This window comes from Gobio gobio (assembly GCF_949357685.1).
Source record: "Gobio gobio genome assembly, chromosome: 5".
Classification (NCBI taxonomy): domain Eukaryota; kingdom Metazoa; phylum Chordata; class Actinopteri; order Cypriniformes; family Gobionidae; genus Gobio; species Gobio gobio.
Window position 1 is genome coordinate 7,212,110 of NC_137101.1, and position 20,887 is coordinate 7,232,996.

Below are 20,887 nucleotides of genomic sequence, written 5' to 3' on the forward strand. Positions count from 1 at the left end.
CTGTTGGTCGCCTGTTGGAAACTTCCCTGATCCTTGAGGTCTCTGCATATGCAGGTAATGTGATGTCATTTGGTCACCCTTTACAATAAGGTTGAATAAGTTAACATTAGTTGATGCTTTAGTTAAAACCATGAGCATTAGTTCATCTTTGTTAACTTTAGTTAATAAAAAATCCAGCTGTTCATGGTTTGCTCATGTTAGTTCATAGTGCATTAACTAATGTGAACAAGATTTTAATAATGCATTAGTAAATGTTGAAATGACCATTAACAAAGATAAATAAATGCTTTATAAGTGCAGTTCAGTATTAGTTCATGTTAACTAATGAACCTTATTTTAAACTGTTTTAATCTGTTTTAAAATGTTGCATATGTATCTTAATAGTTAATAAATGTACACTGCTAGGATGGCAGAGGAGAGACAACAACAAAATACTTTACTTCAGTGGGGGGAATAGATTTGTGGATGTGCAAAGTAGCCCCAATCACAATTAATTGGTCAGAGCCTGTTTACTAAACGTTTTGAACATTTGAGATGTTATGAAATGCCAGACGTGACTGAAATTAACAGGACTGTTAAACAATATCTGACAAGTTTTTGCATAAAATGTCACTAGAACATATAACTAGTTTACACAAGATTGCTTACTCACAACAGCCTTCTGTTATAATTTATTTGAACAAAAAACGTGTCAGTCCATCAATTTCTTCATGTAGAAGCAAGCACATTGTGCTTATGGGAGCATTTAGCCCCACTGAAGCCTTTATATTAAGCTTTAAATCACTGCGCTATTTCGTAGAGAACGGTGTGTGTATTAATCGGATGTGCGCAGAAAATGTTTGAACCTGTTGGCGACTCGATCCATCTTCACACACGCGCGCAATCCCCTCCGGCGCGTAATGATGCGCTCTGGCGCTTGGAGACGCGCTAGGTATTCCTTCAGGGACAATTAGTAAGGGACAAATCAGAAGTTTCTGTGGAGATGCGTTCTGTTGTGCGTGAAGCAAATCTTTGCGCTTCCTACTCAACGGTGCCAAAATCAGACAGACGGATGGATTTCATGCTTTGCGCGATCGATGGATAAACAGAGGGAAAGATGGATGGCGCCGTCTCTGTAGGGTGACATCAGAAACGGGCATGCCACCAGAAACGCACACAATCTTCCGGGAACGCCGAGGGACTGTTGCCGTTTCATCTTGTTTTTGTGTTTTTCTTTAAGGGTGACAACATGCTGCAGACAAGTGACAACAAGATACACGTGAGTATGCTTTTGATTTCTCCAGAATAGTACTTCTAGAATACTTGTAGGTTAGCATTAGTTCTACAGCCAGTAAATTGAATGAAGGATAACCCAGAAATGAATGGCATCAATGAAAAGTGTCTATTGCCTTCTCACTTTCAATCTAAATTGTATTGAGAGCAGCCAAATTAAGAAGCAATAGTCTGACCTACATCTATCCTCACCATACTCCCTCCTCCCTTTCTTCTGTGTTGAATTTGATATGCGCACACACTGCCGATGAACACTGAGCCTGGGTACATTGTATTCTCCTCTCACCTGTTCAGGTGGCCAATAACCTGATGGACGTGGACCAGGACCCTCGCAAACGGCTGTACTTTGCTGACGGCCGAAGGAAAGTGGACTATGTGCTGGTGTACCACTACCGAAAACGTTCCTTCGTCAGGGGGTCTCCTAGTCAACACAGACTGTCCACCATCTCCAATGGTAGTTATCCGTTAGGAGTGGAGGGAAAAGACCCAGAGGGAGGGAAGGATGAACCTGTGGAGGTGGTGGTGGTGGACGTAGGACCCCCGGACCCTGCCGATGGGGAGAAAATCATGATCCGAGAAGAGTTCGAGGGCAATTTAAAGGACGCTGGGCTGGAAATTGAGCGTGATAAGGAGGTAAGTGGAAGTTGAATAGCTCTAGTTTGTGGTGTACAGTGGAATATTACATTCAAGTACATGCCTTCATTCAAGATTGAATTGATTTTGCTTGAGCCAGATGCATCTAATTGCACTTTTGATCTTCGTAAGGGCCACATCTGGTGCTGATTTTACCGAAAGCTGTCACTTTGGATCAGTTGAGTTGTGCCTTGTCAAAAACAATATCAGTCACAAACTAAGAGTGACCGTTTCTAGCATAGCCAAGAAATCTTAGGAAATAAGACCTTGACTGTGAAAAGGGACTCTAATTTGGTTTCTCAAAGATTGTTTACTTAATAGTCTATGTGTGTGTGTGTGTGTGTGTGTGTGTGTGTGAATGATCAGCTAGTATTGGATTGAGTTACCATTTCACAGGGCATCAGACCAACTTGGGAATCATCCACGTATCATTGTTTTGTTGTGTAAGCCATTGCACTGAAAGAGTACGTCGGACCATTATGTAGTAATTGGACTGAATTTGTATAGTATTTTTAATGGTCCTTGGGAATCATCCACGTATCATTGTTTTATGTAAGCCATTAATCCGAAAGAGTACGTCAGACCATTATGCCATTATGTAGTTATTGGACTGAATTTGTTTGGTACTATTAATGGTCCTTAGGAATCATCCTCATATCATTATTTTGTTATAAGCTATTACTCTGAAAGAGTACATCAGACCATTATTAAGTATTGGACTGAATTTGTATGGTATTATTAATGGTCCTTGGGAATCATCCACATATCATTGTTTTATGTAAGCCATTAATCCGAAAGTGTACTTCAGACCATTATGTAGTAATTGGACTGAATTTGTTTGGTACTATTAATGGTCCTTAGGAATCATCCACATATCATTGTTTTCTGTAAGCCATTAATCCGAAAGAGTATGTCAGACCATTATGTAGTAATTGGATTGAATTTGTATGGTACTATTAATGGTCCTTGGGAATCAACCACATATCATGGTTTTGTTATCTAAGCCATTACTCTGAAAGAGTATGTCAGACCATTATGTAGTATTGGACTGAATTTGTATGGTACTATTAATTGTCCTTGGGAATCAACCACATATTGTTTTTTTATTGAAGCCATTACTCTGAAAGAGTACGTCAGACCATTATGTAGTAATGGACTGAATTTGTATGGTACTATTAATGGTCCCAAATGAACTCGTCTTTATCTGTTGTTAGGGAGCTTATATTGTATCTGGGGAATTAGGTGAAATCTCCTAAACGTTAACTTAAAAAGCTGACATACATTCTTGTCTTAATGAAAAACTGTGGCAGAAAACACTTTGTTAGAGTGCATTTCTGTCTTTGTGATTGTTTTGTACTCTGTGTCTTCATCTGTGGGGTGATTAGACTTGTGGTGGGAATGCTTGTGGTGTGAAGCCAAGTAAGATTATCAGGCTGGTAATAGTAGTGATTGTCTACTCTCTCACAGAATAGCTGTGAACCGGCCTTTGACAGCACACTGAGTTAACTGTACCCTAGCCTGAAAGGGGACCAAATTTCTGCTCTAAATTTAACGGGTTGCTATTTGCCATTGTTGTAAATGATAGGTCCCCAAATTTCTAACACTGACTTAATCATCTGAGTCTTTCAGATCATTTAGGATTAAAAAAATTTTTTTAGCATGTAAACTATTTAAAATAATGCACGAGGTGTTAAAAACATTGAGGTATTAAACAGTGCACTCTATAGCATCATTTCCCCGTGGGAAGCCTGGTGAGGTGGCAAGATGTGCCTTTGTCATGATGACTTTCATCATCTTCATTATCATTATCATGATCACTGTATCCTGATTCAACACTCTTCTTCTGCTTTGTTCGAACACCATCATTACATAATGTTTTGCCCTGGGCGGTTCTTTCGAGGTGTGCTCTGTGACCGCTACAAATACCTGCAGTCAGACACTCTGAATTATTCAGCCGGTAACTGAAGTTTGATTGCAGGCAGCCTGAGCAGGGACAGCAGGTCAAGTCACACATTAACCATGTCTCACCAGCGGTCTTCCTCTTATCTCGGCACATTGTAACTGTTTACAATCAGTCTGGCGGATACGACGTCTCGGATAACTTCAGGAGTTTTAGAACAGGCTAGTTTTGGTTTACTGTTTCATGAGCTGTCTGGTGGATTGATTTTATAGGGAGTGAAGTTTTGTTTTGAATATCTTCAATGCTCAAGGGGACGTCGCTGCTGCTGCTGCTGCTGCTGCTGCTGCTGGTATCTTGTTTCAGTGGCAGTGTGTTTGTTTGTCTTAACAGCCCCAGTTTGATGGACAACATTGGCTTTCTATGGAGGCAATACATGTACATAACCAGAGGGAAATGTGGCTAGAATGCTTGCCCCGTAGTTAATTGCTATTTGGTATCAGCTAGTGATTGCTGTGGGATCTCTTTTGGAGTTTAACTAGTGCTCCTTTCTCAGTGGTGGGAATATGCATGCATGATGCATTTATATTGCTGTCATTAATATCAACTGAACCAACTTACTTCACTGATGTAAAGTCTCATGTCGTTGATGTGGAGTCCAAGTCGAGTCACAAGTCTCTTTTAGTCATTTTTTATGCATTACAGGTTAATTTCATAAATTTGTAAATGCACAAAATTTCTCATACTCCCCATAGTAAATGAATGGGTAACTATGGTGGGATTTGATTTCCATTCCCTTTAACTTCGTATTTTTTCATTTTTCTACAATGCTTTATGTGTCACAGTTTCAGCTATGCAAGCAGTTTCTAGAGTAGATGCATGTGCTTCTCTGGTTATCAATGTCTGTAAAAGCATTAAAGGGGTGGTTGCATGCGATTTCACCTTTTTAACTTTAGTTAGTGTGTAATGTTGCTGCTTGAGCATAAACAGTATCTGCAAAGTTACAGTGCTGAAAGTTCAATGCAAACGGAGATATTGTCTTTTGAAGTTATGGCAGTTTATTGCCTACAAAAATGGCCGGTTTGGACTACAACAAGGTTCTTCCCGGGTTGGTGACATCATAAACCCTTGCTATTAACATAAACACTGCCCCCGCGAACACGCAACAAAGTGGGCGAGGCCACGTCGCAGTCATTACGAAAGAGAGAGAGCTGTTGCAGAACTACAAACTACATTTGGCCATCTAACCAATCTAAGACCATTGCGTTTTTCGGAGGGATGGGCTTCATAGAAGCATGAAGCAAACGAGCCGTTCAAAGGACAGTGGAGACAGCGGTGTGGAATAAAGGTAAAATATAAGAAAAATACAGATTTAAAAAAAAAAAGAAGTATTAAGACATGTTATACTGCGACCCCATAAACACAACCAAGCCTAGAAAAAACCACGGAACCACCCCTATAAAACAATTTAAGTTGCCGTGTTGAAACGCTGCTGTGTAATACAGGAGAAAATACACTCACCTAAAGGATTATTAGGGACACCATACTAATACTGTGTTTGACCCCCTTTCGCCTTCAGAACTGCCTTAATTCTACATGGCATTGATTCAACAAGGTGCTGAAAGCATTCTTTAGAAATGTTGGCCCATATTGATAGGATAGCATCTTGCAGTTGATGGAGATTTGTGGGATGCACATCCAGGGCACGAAGCTCCCGTTCCACCACATCCCAAAGATGCTCTATTGGGTTGAGATCTGGTGACTGTGGGGGCCATTTTAGTACAGTGAACTCATTGTCATGTTCAAGAAACCAATTTGAAATTATTCGAGCTTTGTGATATGGTGCATTATCCTGCTGGAAGTAGCCATCAGAGGATGGGTACATGGTGGTCAAAAAAGGGATGGACATGGTCAGAAACAAAGCTCAGGTAGGCCGTGGCATTTAAACAATGCCCAATTGGCACTAAGGGGCCTAAAGGGTGCCAAGAAAACATCCCCCACACCATTACACCACCACCACCAGCCTGCACAGTGGTAACAAGGCATGATGGATCCATGTTCTCATTCTGTTTACGCCCAATTCTGACTCTACCATCTGAATGTCTCAACAGAAATCGAGACTCATCAGACCAGGCAACATTTTTCCAGTCTTCAACTGTCCAATTTTGGCGAGCTTGTGCAAATTGTAGCCTCTTTTACCTATTTGTAGTGGAGATGAGTGGTCCCCGGTGGGGTCTTCTGCTGTTGTAGCCCATCCGCCTCAAGGTTGTGCATGTTGTGGCTTCACAAATGCTTTGCTGTATACCTCGGTTGTAACGAGTGGTTATTTCAGTCAAAGTTGCTCTTCTATCAGCTTGAATCAGTCGGCCCATTCTCCTCTGACCTCTAGCATGAACAAGGCATTTTCGCCCACAGGACTGCCGCATACTGGATGTTTTTCATTTTCACACCATTCTTTATAAACCCTAGAAATGGTTGTGCATGAAAATCCCAGTAACTGAGCAGATTGTGAAATACTCAGACCGGCCAGTCTGGCACCAACAACCATGCCATGCTCAAAATTGCTTAAATCACCTTTCTTTTCCATTCTGACAGAACCACACCCCTAAATGCATTGAAGCAACTGCCATGTGATTGGTTGATTAGATAATTGCATTAATGAGAAATTGAACAGGTGTTCCTAATAATCCTTTAGGTGAGTGTACATACGTTTACATGGACACGTTTTGCTTCAGTCTGAATGATTTCATTGCAATTGATGATTTCGAACGTAGTGTTTACATGAACGCTAAATAAAATGATCAGTTTGATGTGTGAGTTATGTCACAAGCTTATGTTTGGATTTATGCGCACACTGCACACATATACAGAGTTTCCCACTGTTGTTGCATACTAACCATCCTCCTTTTCTTTGTTTTAAAAAGCAGACTTAATATTTTTATATTTCGGGTCCTAATTAGGCGACAATGAGCAAATTAACCGTAATGCTGTGCTCCTTACATTTCACAAACAGGAAAAAACGCCTATTCGCCCAAAACGGCCAAAACAGACATCTGTGGATGAGTCCGAAACAAGTACTGGTGGGATGTTGTCCTTCTCCACTTCACAGACGTTAAGTGACAGGACAATCATTTCTGACACTTAATTTAACAGGAAGAACAGCCCGTTCCACACATCATACGTCATTTCTATATGCTATTTCTATGTCATTGCACATGTGCAGTACTTTTCCAGATTTTCCTCTCGATCGGATTACAAAAGGAATTAACCACCCCTTACAATCCAAATTAATCAGAAATCAGATCTGACCCATTCATTCCGACTGACGTGGTAACATGTGACTTTTAGGTTCCGATTGTGCTACTAGCCCGGTTACGATCAGACAGAGGTGGACAAAGTACACAACTCTATTACTTGAGTAAAAGTAAAAGTACTACTACTAGTCAAATATTACTCTGTTACAAGTGAAAGTTCTAAAAACAGATTTTTACTTAAGTAAAAATACAGAAGTATTTGTTTTTGAAAGTACTTAAGTTTCAAAAGTAAATTCATTTTTTTTAATGTCAATGCATTATTTTATTATTGTTGCATTGTTGTATAAATGCACATTATGCCACCATGGTGGTTTAAGCCAGTCAGTGATGCTACATCCGACATGCTAGCATACGACTACCTTAAACTAATTTAAATACTTGAATAAAAGTTACAAAGCTCTTTACAAAGCTGCTGTCACTTTAAGGCCAAATGCACGGATCCAATACACAGATACACATCCGATGTTCTCCCAACTGTTTTCTCTTCTCTTTCTCCCAGACGTTTACATTTTTGAACGTTTTCTGAGACATGCATCAAGTGTATGCCAACTAAACTAATCTTTAATCTTTTCAGAAAACTGAAACAGGAACCGCCTTCTTCCATTTTGCTATAAACTGATCAGTGTTCAAAAAATGTTGGGAAACTTCACATGACCCTATACAAGAGTGATTACTGATAGACTGTCTGCAAAAAAACAACAACAAAAAACATTTTAAAGAAGAAAAAAATCATCCACTGACTTTCAAAGCTGCTACAGGAATGACTTTTGACTTTGAGGACCTTGATAGAAATGTAAAGAGTACGATATTTGTCTTTTAAATGTAGTGAAGTTAAAGTTAAAGTTTCCCGAAAAAATGATACTCAAGTAAAGTACAGATACAAGTAAAGTGTACTTAAGTAAGTAAATGTACTTAGTTAATGTCCACCTCTGCGATCGGATTATATGGGGTCCATGTAAACGCAGCTAATGACTGCATAATCTCACTAGAGTTACATCATGCTCAAGAGACTTTTATCTGAACAGTGTCTTCTCCTTGTAGACTGTTCACAAGTCTTTCATCTGAGTCGAGTCACACACTATTTGTGACTTAAGTGCGACTTCAGTTCGAATCTCAGGCTAGAGTTTGCATCTCTGGTGTGTGTGAGCCGTGAATTCTTAGGATTGCGTCCGTTCAGAGATGCTGTTTCTCGACTCTTTTCTTGAGTTAATTATGCCAAATGTCAAAGACAGGGCTCTGCCATGAAGAGCCGTTTCCGCTCACAGGTTTTTGGGAGCCCCTCAAATGTCAGTTGCAGTCGGTTCCTGTAGTGATGGCTCCCGCTCAGACTGTGCTCAAATCGACCTAATTGCCTTACCCTGCTGAGATGAAGTACTAATTGGAATATCTTATCCTAATTAACCTTCTCAGATCCACATGTTATTTTTATCTCTCTTGGAGGGGGCAGAGAAAAAACACCCGTGGTGTTGGAACGCAGGGGACGGCGAGGATGTCCTCAGGTTTCCATCATCTCTTTCTGTCTCATCACTCTCATCTCATCTCAATGTCTCTTTCAGTTTCATCTTCCTTTCTTCTTAACACATGCTTCTCTAGATGGCATGACTGACCACTGCCAGACAGATACAGTTACTGTCATCTCTGTATGGGCACGACGTAGCTTCAGTGTTGGATTTCATGGCTACAACTCGCAAAAAGAGATCATTTCCATACCCCCCAAGTTTATGTAATATATATAGTCCCTCTTTAGGGACTCTCAGATGGGCTTGATGACAATCTGCCACTCTTCTGACAACGATACTGCCCATTCTGGGTTATTTTCAGTTTATGTGTTTGTGGCATGCTATAGATTAGCACCGGCAATCATTTTCACAGCATGTTTAAGCGAATGTGAAATGCTTTTACAGTAAAATACTTTTTACAGAAACCTAAGATGCAAGTGGACAGCAACTCAAATTGGAGTTTAAAATATGCAAGTATAACCACAACACATAAACACTTCATTTGTTAGCGTGAGGCTGGTGTTGAATTGAATCTAGAAAATAGAATAGCCTCACATAAAAGAGACAACTTTGCAGCTCAAGTAACATATTTATGTGCTTTAACCTTAAAATCCACGACCCCAAAAACCTCCAAGAATGCATAAAGGGCCTAAATATTAAATTCTGTTGTTTTCTTGTTTTCCAAGTAATGAAAGCATTTAAGAACTTGCACAGATGCATTTCCCACACTTCTAGAAACAATGGCAAAAATTTGACCTTTAGGGGTTCAATAGCTTGTCTATGGGGCAGTACCCTTAAAGGGACATCTTATACCTTATTTACCTCTCAAAGGTTCATAGTAGTACCTCAAGGGTACATATTACAACTCTGAGGTACTAATGTGCACATTTTAGGGGTAGATAATGTAGAGGTGAGCAGGGCACAACCTAACGCAGGGTTGGTTTAAAACTTTCCACACATCCTAGCATGACGAAACGTAGTGTATTTACTAGTTGCCATTTCAATACGATATAGAGAAAAAATTGCACCAAAATTTAAAAATCTTTGGAAGATATCACTGAACATTTATTTAACCATAGCAAAAGTAAATTTACTACTTGAGTTAATTTTTCATATCTGTTTGTTTTTCGTTGTTTGTATTTAAAATTAGACAAATCAGATATTATTTTAATCTTAAATATTTTATTTAACAGTTGAGATCTTTCTTTAATGCTGATCTAAAACACTAGCCAGGTTTAAATCCCAGTTGTACAGGTGGGGCATGTTGTCACACTGCATTACAATGAGCCCCTATTATAACTACGCTATTATATTCTATACTTTTATTAATTTTATTGAGAAACCGCATGAGAAAAATATGAATAATGACTGAGAGTCAATGTTCAGAAGTTATTCATTATTATTATTTTTGAACTATGCTGTATATCTGTGTTTTGCGGTGCATTTGTTGTCAAACTCAAAAATTTGTTTATTTTTAAATTATTAAAAAAATGCCATTATTTTATTTGAAAAAGTTAATAATTGTATTTTATTGACAACATATTTTAGTTGGTCTTGGATATTTTTTGATCATTTCAAGCTGTCATTTGGTCATGTTACATTGTGCCCCTCACATGTTACAACATGCCCCACCTATCGGGCCTGTTGTCACATTTCACTTCCATTATTTCGAGATAAATCAAGAAAAAAGTATATACTGTAGGAAAAAATATGTGTGGGAAAAAATAAATAGTCTGAACCCCAAGTGAATTTACACAAACTGAGAAAGTCAAAAAGTGTTAGGTTGCGCCCCGCTCTCCCCTATAATGTTGTCCCTTTTACTGCTCCAGTGACAAGCTGTTATTCCTATAGAGGTACAAAATCAAAGCTAAATGCCGAAATACTGCGGTAAATAAAAATTCAATAGAAAATGCATACATGTTTATCATGTCTTAATTGTCCTCGACCAAAGTTTGTCTTAAGAACAGGTTCGTTGCTTAAGCTTTAGGTTTTTTTTCTCTGTTGTTCTCTGATTGTAGCATTTTATTCAACATGGAGGCAGTATGTCAAGACCTTTCTCTTTGATTCTTTCCCCAGAACAAGGCTCATGGTCATGCTTTCATCCGGCTACATGCACCTTGGCAGGTGTTGAGCAGAGAGGCAGAGTTTCTCAAGATCAAGGTGCCCACTAAGAAGGTAGGATACAGCAGAGCTTTCTCTTATTCTCAAGACAGACACGAGTCCCTTGGGATGTCCTTATATGAGTTCTCCACAAGCCCTCAGAAAGCCCTGCATGCGTTATGTAGTGTGTCTCTGATGTATGTGAGGGAGAGAGGGAAAAGCACCAACGAATGATGCTGATTGATGATCTGATGCTTTGCTGCTGAATTAGACCGTGAAAATTGTGTCTCTTGTTCAGAGTTACGAGTTGAGGGAAGAAAAAGGTCTGGCCGCCACCATGAACGAACTGTGGAGGAAGTTAAATCAACCGTTCCAGCCCAAAGTACCCCATCAGGAGCAAGAGCACAGCCGCACCAAATTCCTCTCTCACTGTTTCTCCCGGGACAAGCTCCACCTGTGAGAACCTGCCGTGGTTGGGGTGATGTGGGGTTAAATGTCATCAGGGGCCACATGGGATTTTCTTCCTCTCTTAGAGGACTTAACAGGATTTGTTTGATTGCCATAGGCATCTGGGTTATTCATGGATGTCTCATGGCTATTTTTGGCCTTTTTGCAGGTACAACATCAAGTCAAAGGACACCTTCTTCGACAATGCCACAAGGAGCCGAATAGTGAGTCTGTTTTGCTTTGCTTGTGAAAGTTATGTTCAGCCAGAATGGTACAATCTGATAGATGTTCTTTGGCTGTTGAGAAGAGAACACGATATACAAGAGGGAACACAAGTTATTTGCTATAGCAGCAGGGGATTGCCGTCTCTAGGCTCAGTTCTAGGAAACCAATTCCACTGGGAGTTTTCCAGGAACAATTTTCAGGTTTATTGTTTGCTTGTATCTCTCTCTCACTCTTTCTCTCTCTCTTGCTATTTGCCCCAGGTGTATGAAATCCTCAGACGCACCGCCTGCGCACGGACCTGCCAAACCATGGGTTAGTAATATGTTAATCCATAACCTAAGTATGGACTAGTGTTCAGGGAATCCTCAGGATAGCCAGAATGTGAGCTTTGAAAGTGGGCACGGTGCAGTTGGGACAGTGTGCAACACAAGCCCATGCCATATGCTCCCTTGGACCAAGCCAGCGCGCAGACGGACCACCGGGGGCTATTGGGAGATGGAGGCTATCCGGCAGAAGGGATAGCTTGTGCTCTCTTCAGTTCTTCGTCCGTACCCCTCCCTTCCTTTCTGTCTCTCAGACTTTCTCTCATACAAACTGAGTAAATTGGGTCATAAAGTTCTGGGATTGGGATCCGAATTGAAGCCGGGTCCATTGAGGTGGAAAGAGGGGGGGCGGTGGGTAGTGGTGGTCTTTCCAGCTTGTTGCTGGGGAGCTACTTTATTAATTGAGGGCTAATCACCAGAGCGTACGTGTCGTTCCTTTGAGGACTGATTAATTACTTTGATTAAAGCCTGTGTTCTACATGTCAGCTGTCTTCCGCCTCCAGGACTCGGGCTGTCGGCTTTCCAAACACAATGAAGTTGGGTCACTTTAAAGTCATAGCAGTCAATCATTATTCCCACGGATGATGTCGAGTATTTCAAGGTGCTCTCTTTTTCGCCTTGCAGGTATCACCACGCTGATAGCTAACGGCGTTTATGATTCAGCATTCCCGCTGCACGATGTGAGTTGTTGTTTTTTTCTAGATTCCTCTGTACTTTCTTTCTCCTTTCAGGTTGACTTGAAATGTGTTTTTGTATGATTCCAGGGAGACTTTCACCCCAGTGGACAAGCCGAGGCGAAGAACGACAGACAAGTATGCTGCTATTGTGCTGCTCTTTTTTTTTTCAATGAATCAGAAGGAGGAATATTATCAAATTCTGAATTTGTTTTTGTACCTGTTTCAGCTGTTACATGATGAATGGGCAAGATACGGTGCTTTTTACAAGTATCAGCCTGTTGATCTTATAAGGTAACTGTCAAATCACGTTGACGAATTACTTTAGATCAGAAATTCCCAAATCAGTGCCTGACTTCACAACAGGGGAAAATAGTAAAACAAAATATGTTCTTCATGCATATCTTTATTTCTAATTTGTTTTTGCATTGAAATGTAGAAAAAATGATTGAATTTTATTTAAAAACATACATTGAAATAAAATATAGTTGGATACACAATGCAGCATGCACTTTTTGCACACATCCCTTAATCAAATTTGATTTTTAACAATTTGGCACCTCTGCTTTTAAATTAATATTTCATTGATGCAACTCCCATGTTTTCTTTGTAACCTTTAGGAAGTACTTTGGGGAGAAGATAGGTCTCTATTTTGCCTGGCTTGGTGTCTATACTCAGCTTCTAATGCCTGCGTCTGTGGTGGGCATCATCGTGTTCTTCTACGGCTGGGCCACTGTGGAAACAAACATACCTAGGTATGTGCCAGTAAAGCCCACCGAGAGCTGGGCACAGGGCCCTGATGTGGGTGGGCATGGGACAGCTGCCAGGTTGAGAGTAACTAACTGTGATTATGATAGTCCACTGATATTAAAATGATAATTAGAATCAAGAAACATAGTTCTGGTGTTTATGCTGTTGTGTCTGATTCATGGGATTAATTTATGCTAGAATAGCAAGTGCTCTAGGAATGTGCTAAGCATGCATTTGTGACTGAAACATCTCAGGGGAGCACAGGGAATACTGTGATCCTTTTAAATGTCAGCACTTGTGTGAGTACACCGTGAACCAGGCAATTTTCTTTTTGAGACCACAGTGAACTTCTCTGCCCAGTGCAGCCACGTTTTCAGAGGTCACAAGATAAAATAGTGTTGCATTTTTAATTGATACTTTAGACATTGGGCCACGCTGATGGATGAACACGCTGCACCATAACAGGGCCATAATTAATTTATTTCGTTGGACTGTTGCACGGCTGTGTCTAATTTTGTGTGTGTTTCTGCCAGCCAGGAGATGTGTGACGAGGATCAGAACTTCACTATGTGTCCCCTCTGCGATCGGGCATGTGACTACTGGCATCTGAGCACAGCGTGTGGCACAGCGCGTGCCAGCCATCTCTTTGACAACCCAGCCACTGTGTTCTTCGCCATCTTCATGTCCCTCTGGGGTACGACCTAAAATCCCTCTCGTTTCATTATCTCCATTGTTTTATTCCAGACTCGATGAGTCTTAATTCTTGAACGAGTACATACATCAGCATTTAGCGCAGGGGTGACAACTGATTAAAAATGCGAAGATAAACATTGAAGATTATTGTGGAAGACAAAAGCAATCCATACATTGTCAAAATATCTCAGGACCCAAAACATTCAATTCCCCTACTTTGCTTTTTGAACACAAGAATGAGGGTATTATTAGATATTAGCCACTTTTGTATATTATTTACTCCCTCAGATCAGTTATTCAGTCCTGTTGAATATGAGACCAGTTCAAACGGCTAGCATTAACATGCAGAAGTGCTGCAGTCTCCATAGTGATGGAGTTGAAGAGATGTTGAATGGCCAGAGAGTAGTGTTACCTCTTTCTCTCACTGCCTGCGTCCCTGGGCCTGGCTGATGGAGGCATTGTGAAACCACTCAATTCCTGACACCGACCCGTCTTTGGCACCTACGTGGGGTAGCAGAAGCTATACATTATTACTCATACAGAGACCCCCAGCAGCGTGAGAGACTGCATCTGTTTATATGTAGGTACTGAGATGTATTAATTAGCCATCCAATGGCGTTTCAAAGCAAACACACACTGTCTAGGCCTTTGCTGAGAAGCTTTAAAGGGATAGCTCACCCCCCGAAAATTCTGTCATCATTTACTTACCCTGTTGTTCGAAATCCTAGCTTTACTTACATAGCTATAGGTTTTGAAGTATTATCAAAGTTAATGAAGGAGAAACATACAGTGATCATTGACTGTGAAGAAGATTTTTCAGCAAATAACTTTGGTCAAACAGCTTCAGAAGACTTGTATTATATAGTGCACATGACATATACTTTTATAGGATGGAAAAGAGCACATTCTGCTAAACATCTCTTTTTGTAGCCTGACAAGCCAGACCCATATCAAGATGTTGGGTCTGGGAACACACCATTGGCAGGGTTCAATCCGAGGGGCGGGATAAACGGTTGTCTTTCAAATTCCCTCTGCACGCAATAGGATAGCGCTACAACCAATCAGAGCAACGAAGAAGGTGAAGCGGAGCTAGTTGATAGATTAAACTTTTGCCGTATCTTCCTTTTTTAAGAATAACTTTAGTGCCGTTCTTTGTTCTTTTCTCAAAGAAAAGCTTAACTCCAAGTCTTCCAAAGCCGATTCGAAAGGCCGATGTTCGCCAGCTTCTTTGTTTACGAGTAGCATGCGGAACCGCCGTAACTCTGCCGTCATTATAATAAGCCCGCCCACCGACTCTATACACGATGTGATTGGCCTGACCAGAGTTTGGTTTTTCAAACTCACAAGCCAACGGAGAGTTGCTAGACAACCCTGGCTGCAAATTACATTTCCTGCCACTGGGGTGCGTCTAGATTTCTAGGCTACTCTTTTTGTGTTTGAATAAAGAAAACATAATCCTACATATTTGTAATGATATGAAATTTGGTAAATAATGACAGAATTATTAATTATAAACAGTGGTTCCATATGATGGAAACATGTGATCTCTACTCAGGATGAACTTAACCCAGGTTGTCAAAATAACATACTAGCAAACTAAATAAAACTTTACACTTACAATTTTAGGTGTTGGCAGTCAGAAGATGGTACTGGTTACATCCACTTCACTCCCATAGTCCTTGCATTTGTTTTGTTTTTTAACGCAACCTAAAATGTAATTCTTATTAGCATGTTTACTTCACCCCAACGGTAACCCTAAAAACCACCAACATTACAGAAACTCTTTTAAATACCCACATAATAGAGCATTTAACATTAACAAGTCTCCCCATTCTCTCATAATGCTAAAACATGCATAAAATAACACTTTATTTCAACATTTACTCTCCCTAGCCAGCCCAAATGCAAAGCATGATGGGAAGTGGAAATCGTGTTCCCAGTTTTGTAATGCTACTTTAACACAACAGAGTTTCAACACAAATGGATTCAAAAAAATGGTTGAACATGGATTAACTTGTTTTATTCAATAAAATTAAACAAGCATTTTTAGTGCCGCTGTGGTTTTGTAGATTAGATGTGATTTATCTCACATTAGGAAATGGCACTTTGCCCGTTATAAATCATTGTTTGCTTCTCTTCTCAAAGTCTCATATTTGCCAGCTCTCATTTACTGTATGCCTCATCTCTCTCTCTCTCTCTCTCTCTTTTTAGCTGCCATGTTTCTAGAGCACTGGAAGCGCAGACAGATCAGTTTGAACTATAGTTGGGATCTGACAGGCATGGAGGAGGAGGAGGTACGTTCACACACGTACACAGTCACATTACGTTACTCACAAGTGTTTGTGCGTCTGGATTACAGCGCAGTGACCAAGAGTTGATTTCAATGACACAGTGTTTTTTTTAACACTGACCGACTAAAAATGACTAATGCTGACTGTTATATGATGCGACACAATGGTGTCCCTATCCGATAGTATTAAAGTTTGTCCCCCAACTCTGTGTGTGAATGTCCTCATGTGGTCTCGGCCAAAAATGGACTCACCAATTTGTCAACTTGTTGTTTCTCTAAACGCAATCTTTCCCGCCAGGAAAAAGCGAAGGTTTGAGTTTTATGTTTGAAACTCTCTTCTTGAATACTGCTCTTTGAGATGTTGAGTCTGACTTTGCGTTGTGTCCTTGTGTTGCCCTGGATTTTTGACCTGTTTGAATGGTTTGAATCTCCTCTATCTGCAGCAGTCCACTGGGTCTCGCAAGGAGTAGAAAGCAATTGCCTCTTTGTCCTCTTCTCTTTAGGAGCATCCCAGACCTAAATACGAAACAATACTCCTTCAGAAGATGCAGAGGAAGAAGAAAACTAAGAAGGACAAAAATGAGGTGGGCAGGATTTTTTTTTTAACTCGCTTTATGCATAATGCATTTCATTAATGGCTGACTTAAAAAGATCTAAATATATTTCCTTTTGGCTTCTGGCTTAGGAGCAATATGCAAATGCTTTATTGAAAAGAGTCAAAAAGGGAACTGCCATGGTTGTAGGGGCCGAGGGGGTGCCAAATGCTGTGGGCCTTTTGCACAGCCTTACCATTGTGCACTGCACCGGCCTGAAGCATTTGGCACCGGCGCTTTGAGGCTTGTAGGCTGCGCTTTGCGTTGGTGATGCCCAAGATAAAAGGAAGATCTGGTCTGGTTTATGGAAAACCGAGATTTGCAGTGTTTGCTAGAGTTTTGCCCTCTGTCACCAGCGATTGTGTGACGGTTAAGATCTGTGTGTTCCAGCCTGAGAGAGTTGTGGACGAGAGCGGGGAACTGGGGAAGGACAAATGGAGGCAGAGGTTACTGTCAGCCATGGCAGCTGGGAATCCGGTAAATTGTGCTCTCTCTTTCTCTCTCTCTCTCTCTCTCATTCTCGCCTCAGTCTCTCCAGAGCATTGTTTCCACCTGCTTTCGTTACAGTTTCTATATAATACTCCCTAGTTGTGAGGTTGGAAGGTTTTGAACTGTAACGATGTGTGGCAGCATCCTGACCCAGCAATCCAGCTCTTCATTTTGAAAGTTTTTTGCTATATCTACAGCAAAAAAACATTGATTTCTCATGCACTGGTCAGTTTTGAGATTTTGGGCTATTTGGCAGTGGTTTCAGATTAGTGGAAAGGAATCATCCAAAATACACTTTTAAATGTTTATCACTATTTGCGGCAAAAAATGGTTTTTCCCTCATGCACCGAGCCAGAAACCATTTACCAAAAACTTTTCAGTTGTATTCCTATCTATGTTGTGGAGGTTTTTAGGGGTGCTTGTTCTTCATAAATCATTTGCATGATTTCATACAAGCCTGTTCCGTAAATTTATGCAAACTAGTGCACATTTAAGTGGATAATTTGCATATACAAACATAACAGAAGACTTGTGATTAATCAATCAGCTGGGGAAGTACATCTATAGCTGCTTTTCCAACGTAAGGAGTAGTTTCGGTTATAGGCTATTTCCACTTTTCTGTTGCCTAGCCTCGGACCGTTGGCTGAACGTCTGATGCATATGGCACACAAAATTGGAAACACTCATAGACTGTAAAAAAAATATGGACATAGTGTCCGTGATGTCACCCATGGGATTCTGATGAGCAGTTTTGAAGCGTAAAGTATGGACGAGATGGCCGTTGCCATCTTGGCAGCGCGTAATCGCGCGTCACTTCCGGATAACAGAAAATGGGCAAAAAGGCGGGACGTGGGCGGAGCTGAAGTGACGCGATGACTAACAGACAGCAGATAAATGGCTATCCACCTGTCACTCGAAGTGGCCACGCCCTTAATTATGCAGAACTTTAAGGCTTTATATAATGTAAACGAATGAGTTATAAAAAAATTCACCCCCCTCACAGTTGTCATGAAGGGCAAAATTAGCCGTATAGACCAAAACCACAATTTGTACCAGACTGTAAACATGTTGTAATCTGCTGTAAAGTTGGGCATTTTAACTTGGGGCTCAATGAGGTTCTGCTCCCTTCTGGAGCCTGTCTCTAGCGGCCAGTCAATGAATTGCAGTTTAAGTCACTTCCGTATTGGCTTCAAGAGAAACTGCGGGAGGTTGCCGCTTGGAAACACTTCAGGAGTCATCTGATTGGTTGACTTCCCCAGGATTTCCGGGAGACTGTGTGTCACGTTCTTAAGCGGCCCACCTGGAAACAAAGATGCCGTGAGGGCAAACCCCCTCATGGAAGAAGAACGGCGTTGTGTTTAACTGTGACAATGAGCTCTTATCAGGATCAACTAAACGCTGGATTTTCAAAAGCATGTGAAGTATGTCAAGTTCGCAGCATAGATTTTATACACCAGTCTGTAATTGTAGGGACATCAACTTTACATTTTGACACGGAACAAATCGAACTGTGATTGGCTGCTTTACATGTCAGTCAGATGGCCTGTGGGCGGTCCTTAGCCAATGAAAGCTGCTATGGAGTCCAAACCTTCTGCCATCAGTCTGTTGCCTGGCTACCAGTTTCTCTGTGACTGGCTAATTTGAGAGACGTAAACAAATTAATAATAAAATTAGACTAAATATCTGTTCATCCTCCATAACACGGTCACTATTTGCATCTCGTATCGTGTAAACTGTTGCATGACTGACGTATTTGTACTAGGCCTACATTCCAAAGAGCTCCGTTATCAGCCCCACATTGGAAAATGATCTGTACTGGAATGGAAGCAAAGAAAAGAGAACAGTTTGACCCGACGATGGAAAAGCAGCTTGTTAGTATTTTTTTTTTTAACCTATTCACCAGGGGTGTCTTGCCTCTCTTTCTGTCCTCTATTATATTACCATTTCCTCTCAATAACTTTGAAAGAATAACTCACGGCCCATTCACACATGCACAGCACTTTCAGTGAGAGAATTTGAGCCTCGTTTAATTTGCAAATGGCCCGTGTGTCTGTCAAAGGGGCTCAGCTGGGTGGGGTGGTCACAACGGGGTCGCTGGCACGAGACATACGGCCGTCTCTCACTGCTGTAATCCTCTTGCTGTAGGACGTGCATGTCGGGCTAATACAATTAGATCTTGTCAGTTCCCTCTTTCGGTTTCACGTAACCCAACGTTAGTCACGTCGTAACAACATTTAAAGGTCAAGAGTGCTTGTGAGCTGTTCAGTAGTAAATAAACTACAGGGCACTACAAAAAACATATGCCCAGAAAGTAAATATGTTGTTCAGGAAGGTCTCATTAATTCATACTTCTCACACTCAAGGTGTGAACCTCAGAGATTTGCGTGTTTCTTTCGGAAAATGTAGGTCGTGATCATCAGTTTGACATCTTTGCTTGGGGCCTTTGTCATGCATGAACTGTAATTAGGTAAATTAGCCCAATAAATTAAGACTTATTAGTTGATACATGATGTGGCTTGTAAAAAGGTACACCCGCATCTTTAGCCTCGTTTCTCTGTGTGTGTGTATGTGTGTGTGTGTGTGTGTGGTGTTACGAGTCCAACTGTGTTAGTAGTTCAAGCTTCTTAAGGTTTCCCAGGGCTTGTAGAACATTAATCCTGGTTTAAAATCAAGCCTGAACTCACTGTGGGGTTTGTGGCCTTAAAGATTATTTTTTACAAATAATAATAATCATAAAAAAAAATCTAAATTCAATCCTCTGGGAATGAGAGTGTTTACCAGGCTGAGGGGTTAAGTAGAAGAAACAGTCACTAGATTTGCAAAAGGTTCACGGCACCAAAATCTTAGATAGCCAAAAGAAATAATTGAAATGCAGTCAATAGCAAGTAAACATGCCTTCACATCATCCGCATATAGTGGTTCTTATGTCGGATTTCAGATTTATCTGCCCATAAATGGCATGTAAAAAACTGAATATCCATAAAACAAGATACATTTAATTGTGAAGCAAAACTATTTAAGTCTTGTTTTCAGAGATGTATTATATATAGAATTATTTGTCCTTGTATCAAATGCTTTCTCTATTTTAAGCATAGATCTCCCTAATTATAAAAACATAAAATCTTCATGATTTCTTTCATTATTATTATTATTATGGACCCATTTTATATTAGGTGGCCTTAACTACTATGTACTAACTTTTTGATTAATAATTTGATACAATGCACTTATTGTGTACATACATGTTATTATATTGTACTTACATTGTACCATTTTTAAAAATACCTGCATGTAATTACATCTGTAATTAATTTCTATAATTACACTGTTGACCCTTTCCTTACACCTAACCCTACCCTTAAACTTACCCATCCCACCACACCGGTCCCTAACTTTACCCGTATCCCACCTCAACATCAGCAAAAGTGTTTTGCAATACAATATGAACACAATAAGTACATTGTACACTCTAAAAAAAAAGGCTCGTAATCATAGGGGAACCTTTTTTAGTGCTATATAGCACCAATTTTGGTGCTTCAGTGGTTCTTCAGCGGTTCTTCAGAGGTTCTATATAGCACCTTAGTCAAAGAACCGCTGAAGAACCTCTGAAGAACCGCTGAAGAACCTCTGAAGAACCGCTGAAGAACCACTGAAGCACCAAAATTGGTGCTATATAGCACTAAAAAAG

At 40.5% G+C, this 20,887-nt stretch overlaps 1 protein-coding gene across 3 annotated transcripts in view; it reads left to right on the forward strand.

Moving 5' to 3' along the window:
• Positions 1 to 20,887, forward strand: part of ano2b (anoctamin 2b) — a 54,455-nt gene that overhangs the window by 764 nt on the left and 32,804 nt on the right. For 2 of the 3 annotated variants that reach the window (XM_079816946.1, XM_079816944.1), the window contains 14 exons: positions 1,220 to 1,258; positions 1,567 to 1,905; positions 10,692 to 10,790; positions 11,014 to 11,171; positions 11,332 to 11,386; positions 11,648 to 11,699; positions 12,335 to 12,390; positions 12,475 to 12,522; positions 12,614 to 12,678; positions 13,005 to 13,139; positions 13,668 to 13,828; positions 16,039 to 16,121; positions 16,621 to 16,701; positions 17,101 to 17,187. In XM_079816946.1, the coding sequence (XP_079673072.1) occupies positions 1,220 to 1,258; positions 1,567 to 1,905; positions 10,692 to 10,790; positions 11,014 to 11,171; positions 11,332 to 11,386; positions 11,648 to 11,699; positions 12,335 to 12,390; positions 12,475 to 12,522; positions 12,614 to 12,678; positions 13,005 to 13,139; positions 13,668 to 13,828; positions 16,039 to 16,121; positions 16,621 to 16,701; positions 17,101 to 17,187 (1,458 nt within the window). The remainder of the gene's footprint in view (positions 1 to 1,219; positions 1,259 to 1,566; positions 1,906 to 10,691; positions 10,791 to 11,013; positions 11,172 to 11,331; positions 11,387 to 11,647; positions 11,700 to 12,334; positions 12,391 to 12,474; positions 12,523 to 12,613; positions 12,679 to 13,004; positions 13,140 to 13,667; positions 13,829 to 16,038; positions 16,122 to 16,620; positions 16,702 to 17,100; positions 17,188 to 20,887) is intronic. The other variant, XM_079816945.1, reaches the window with a different exon arrangement.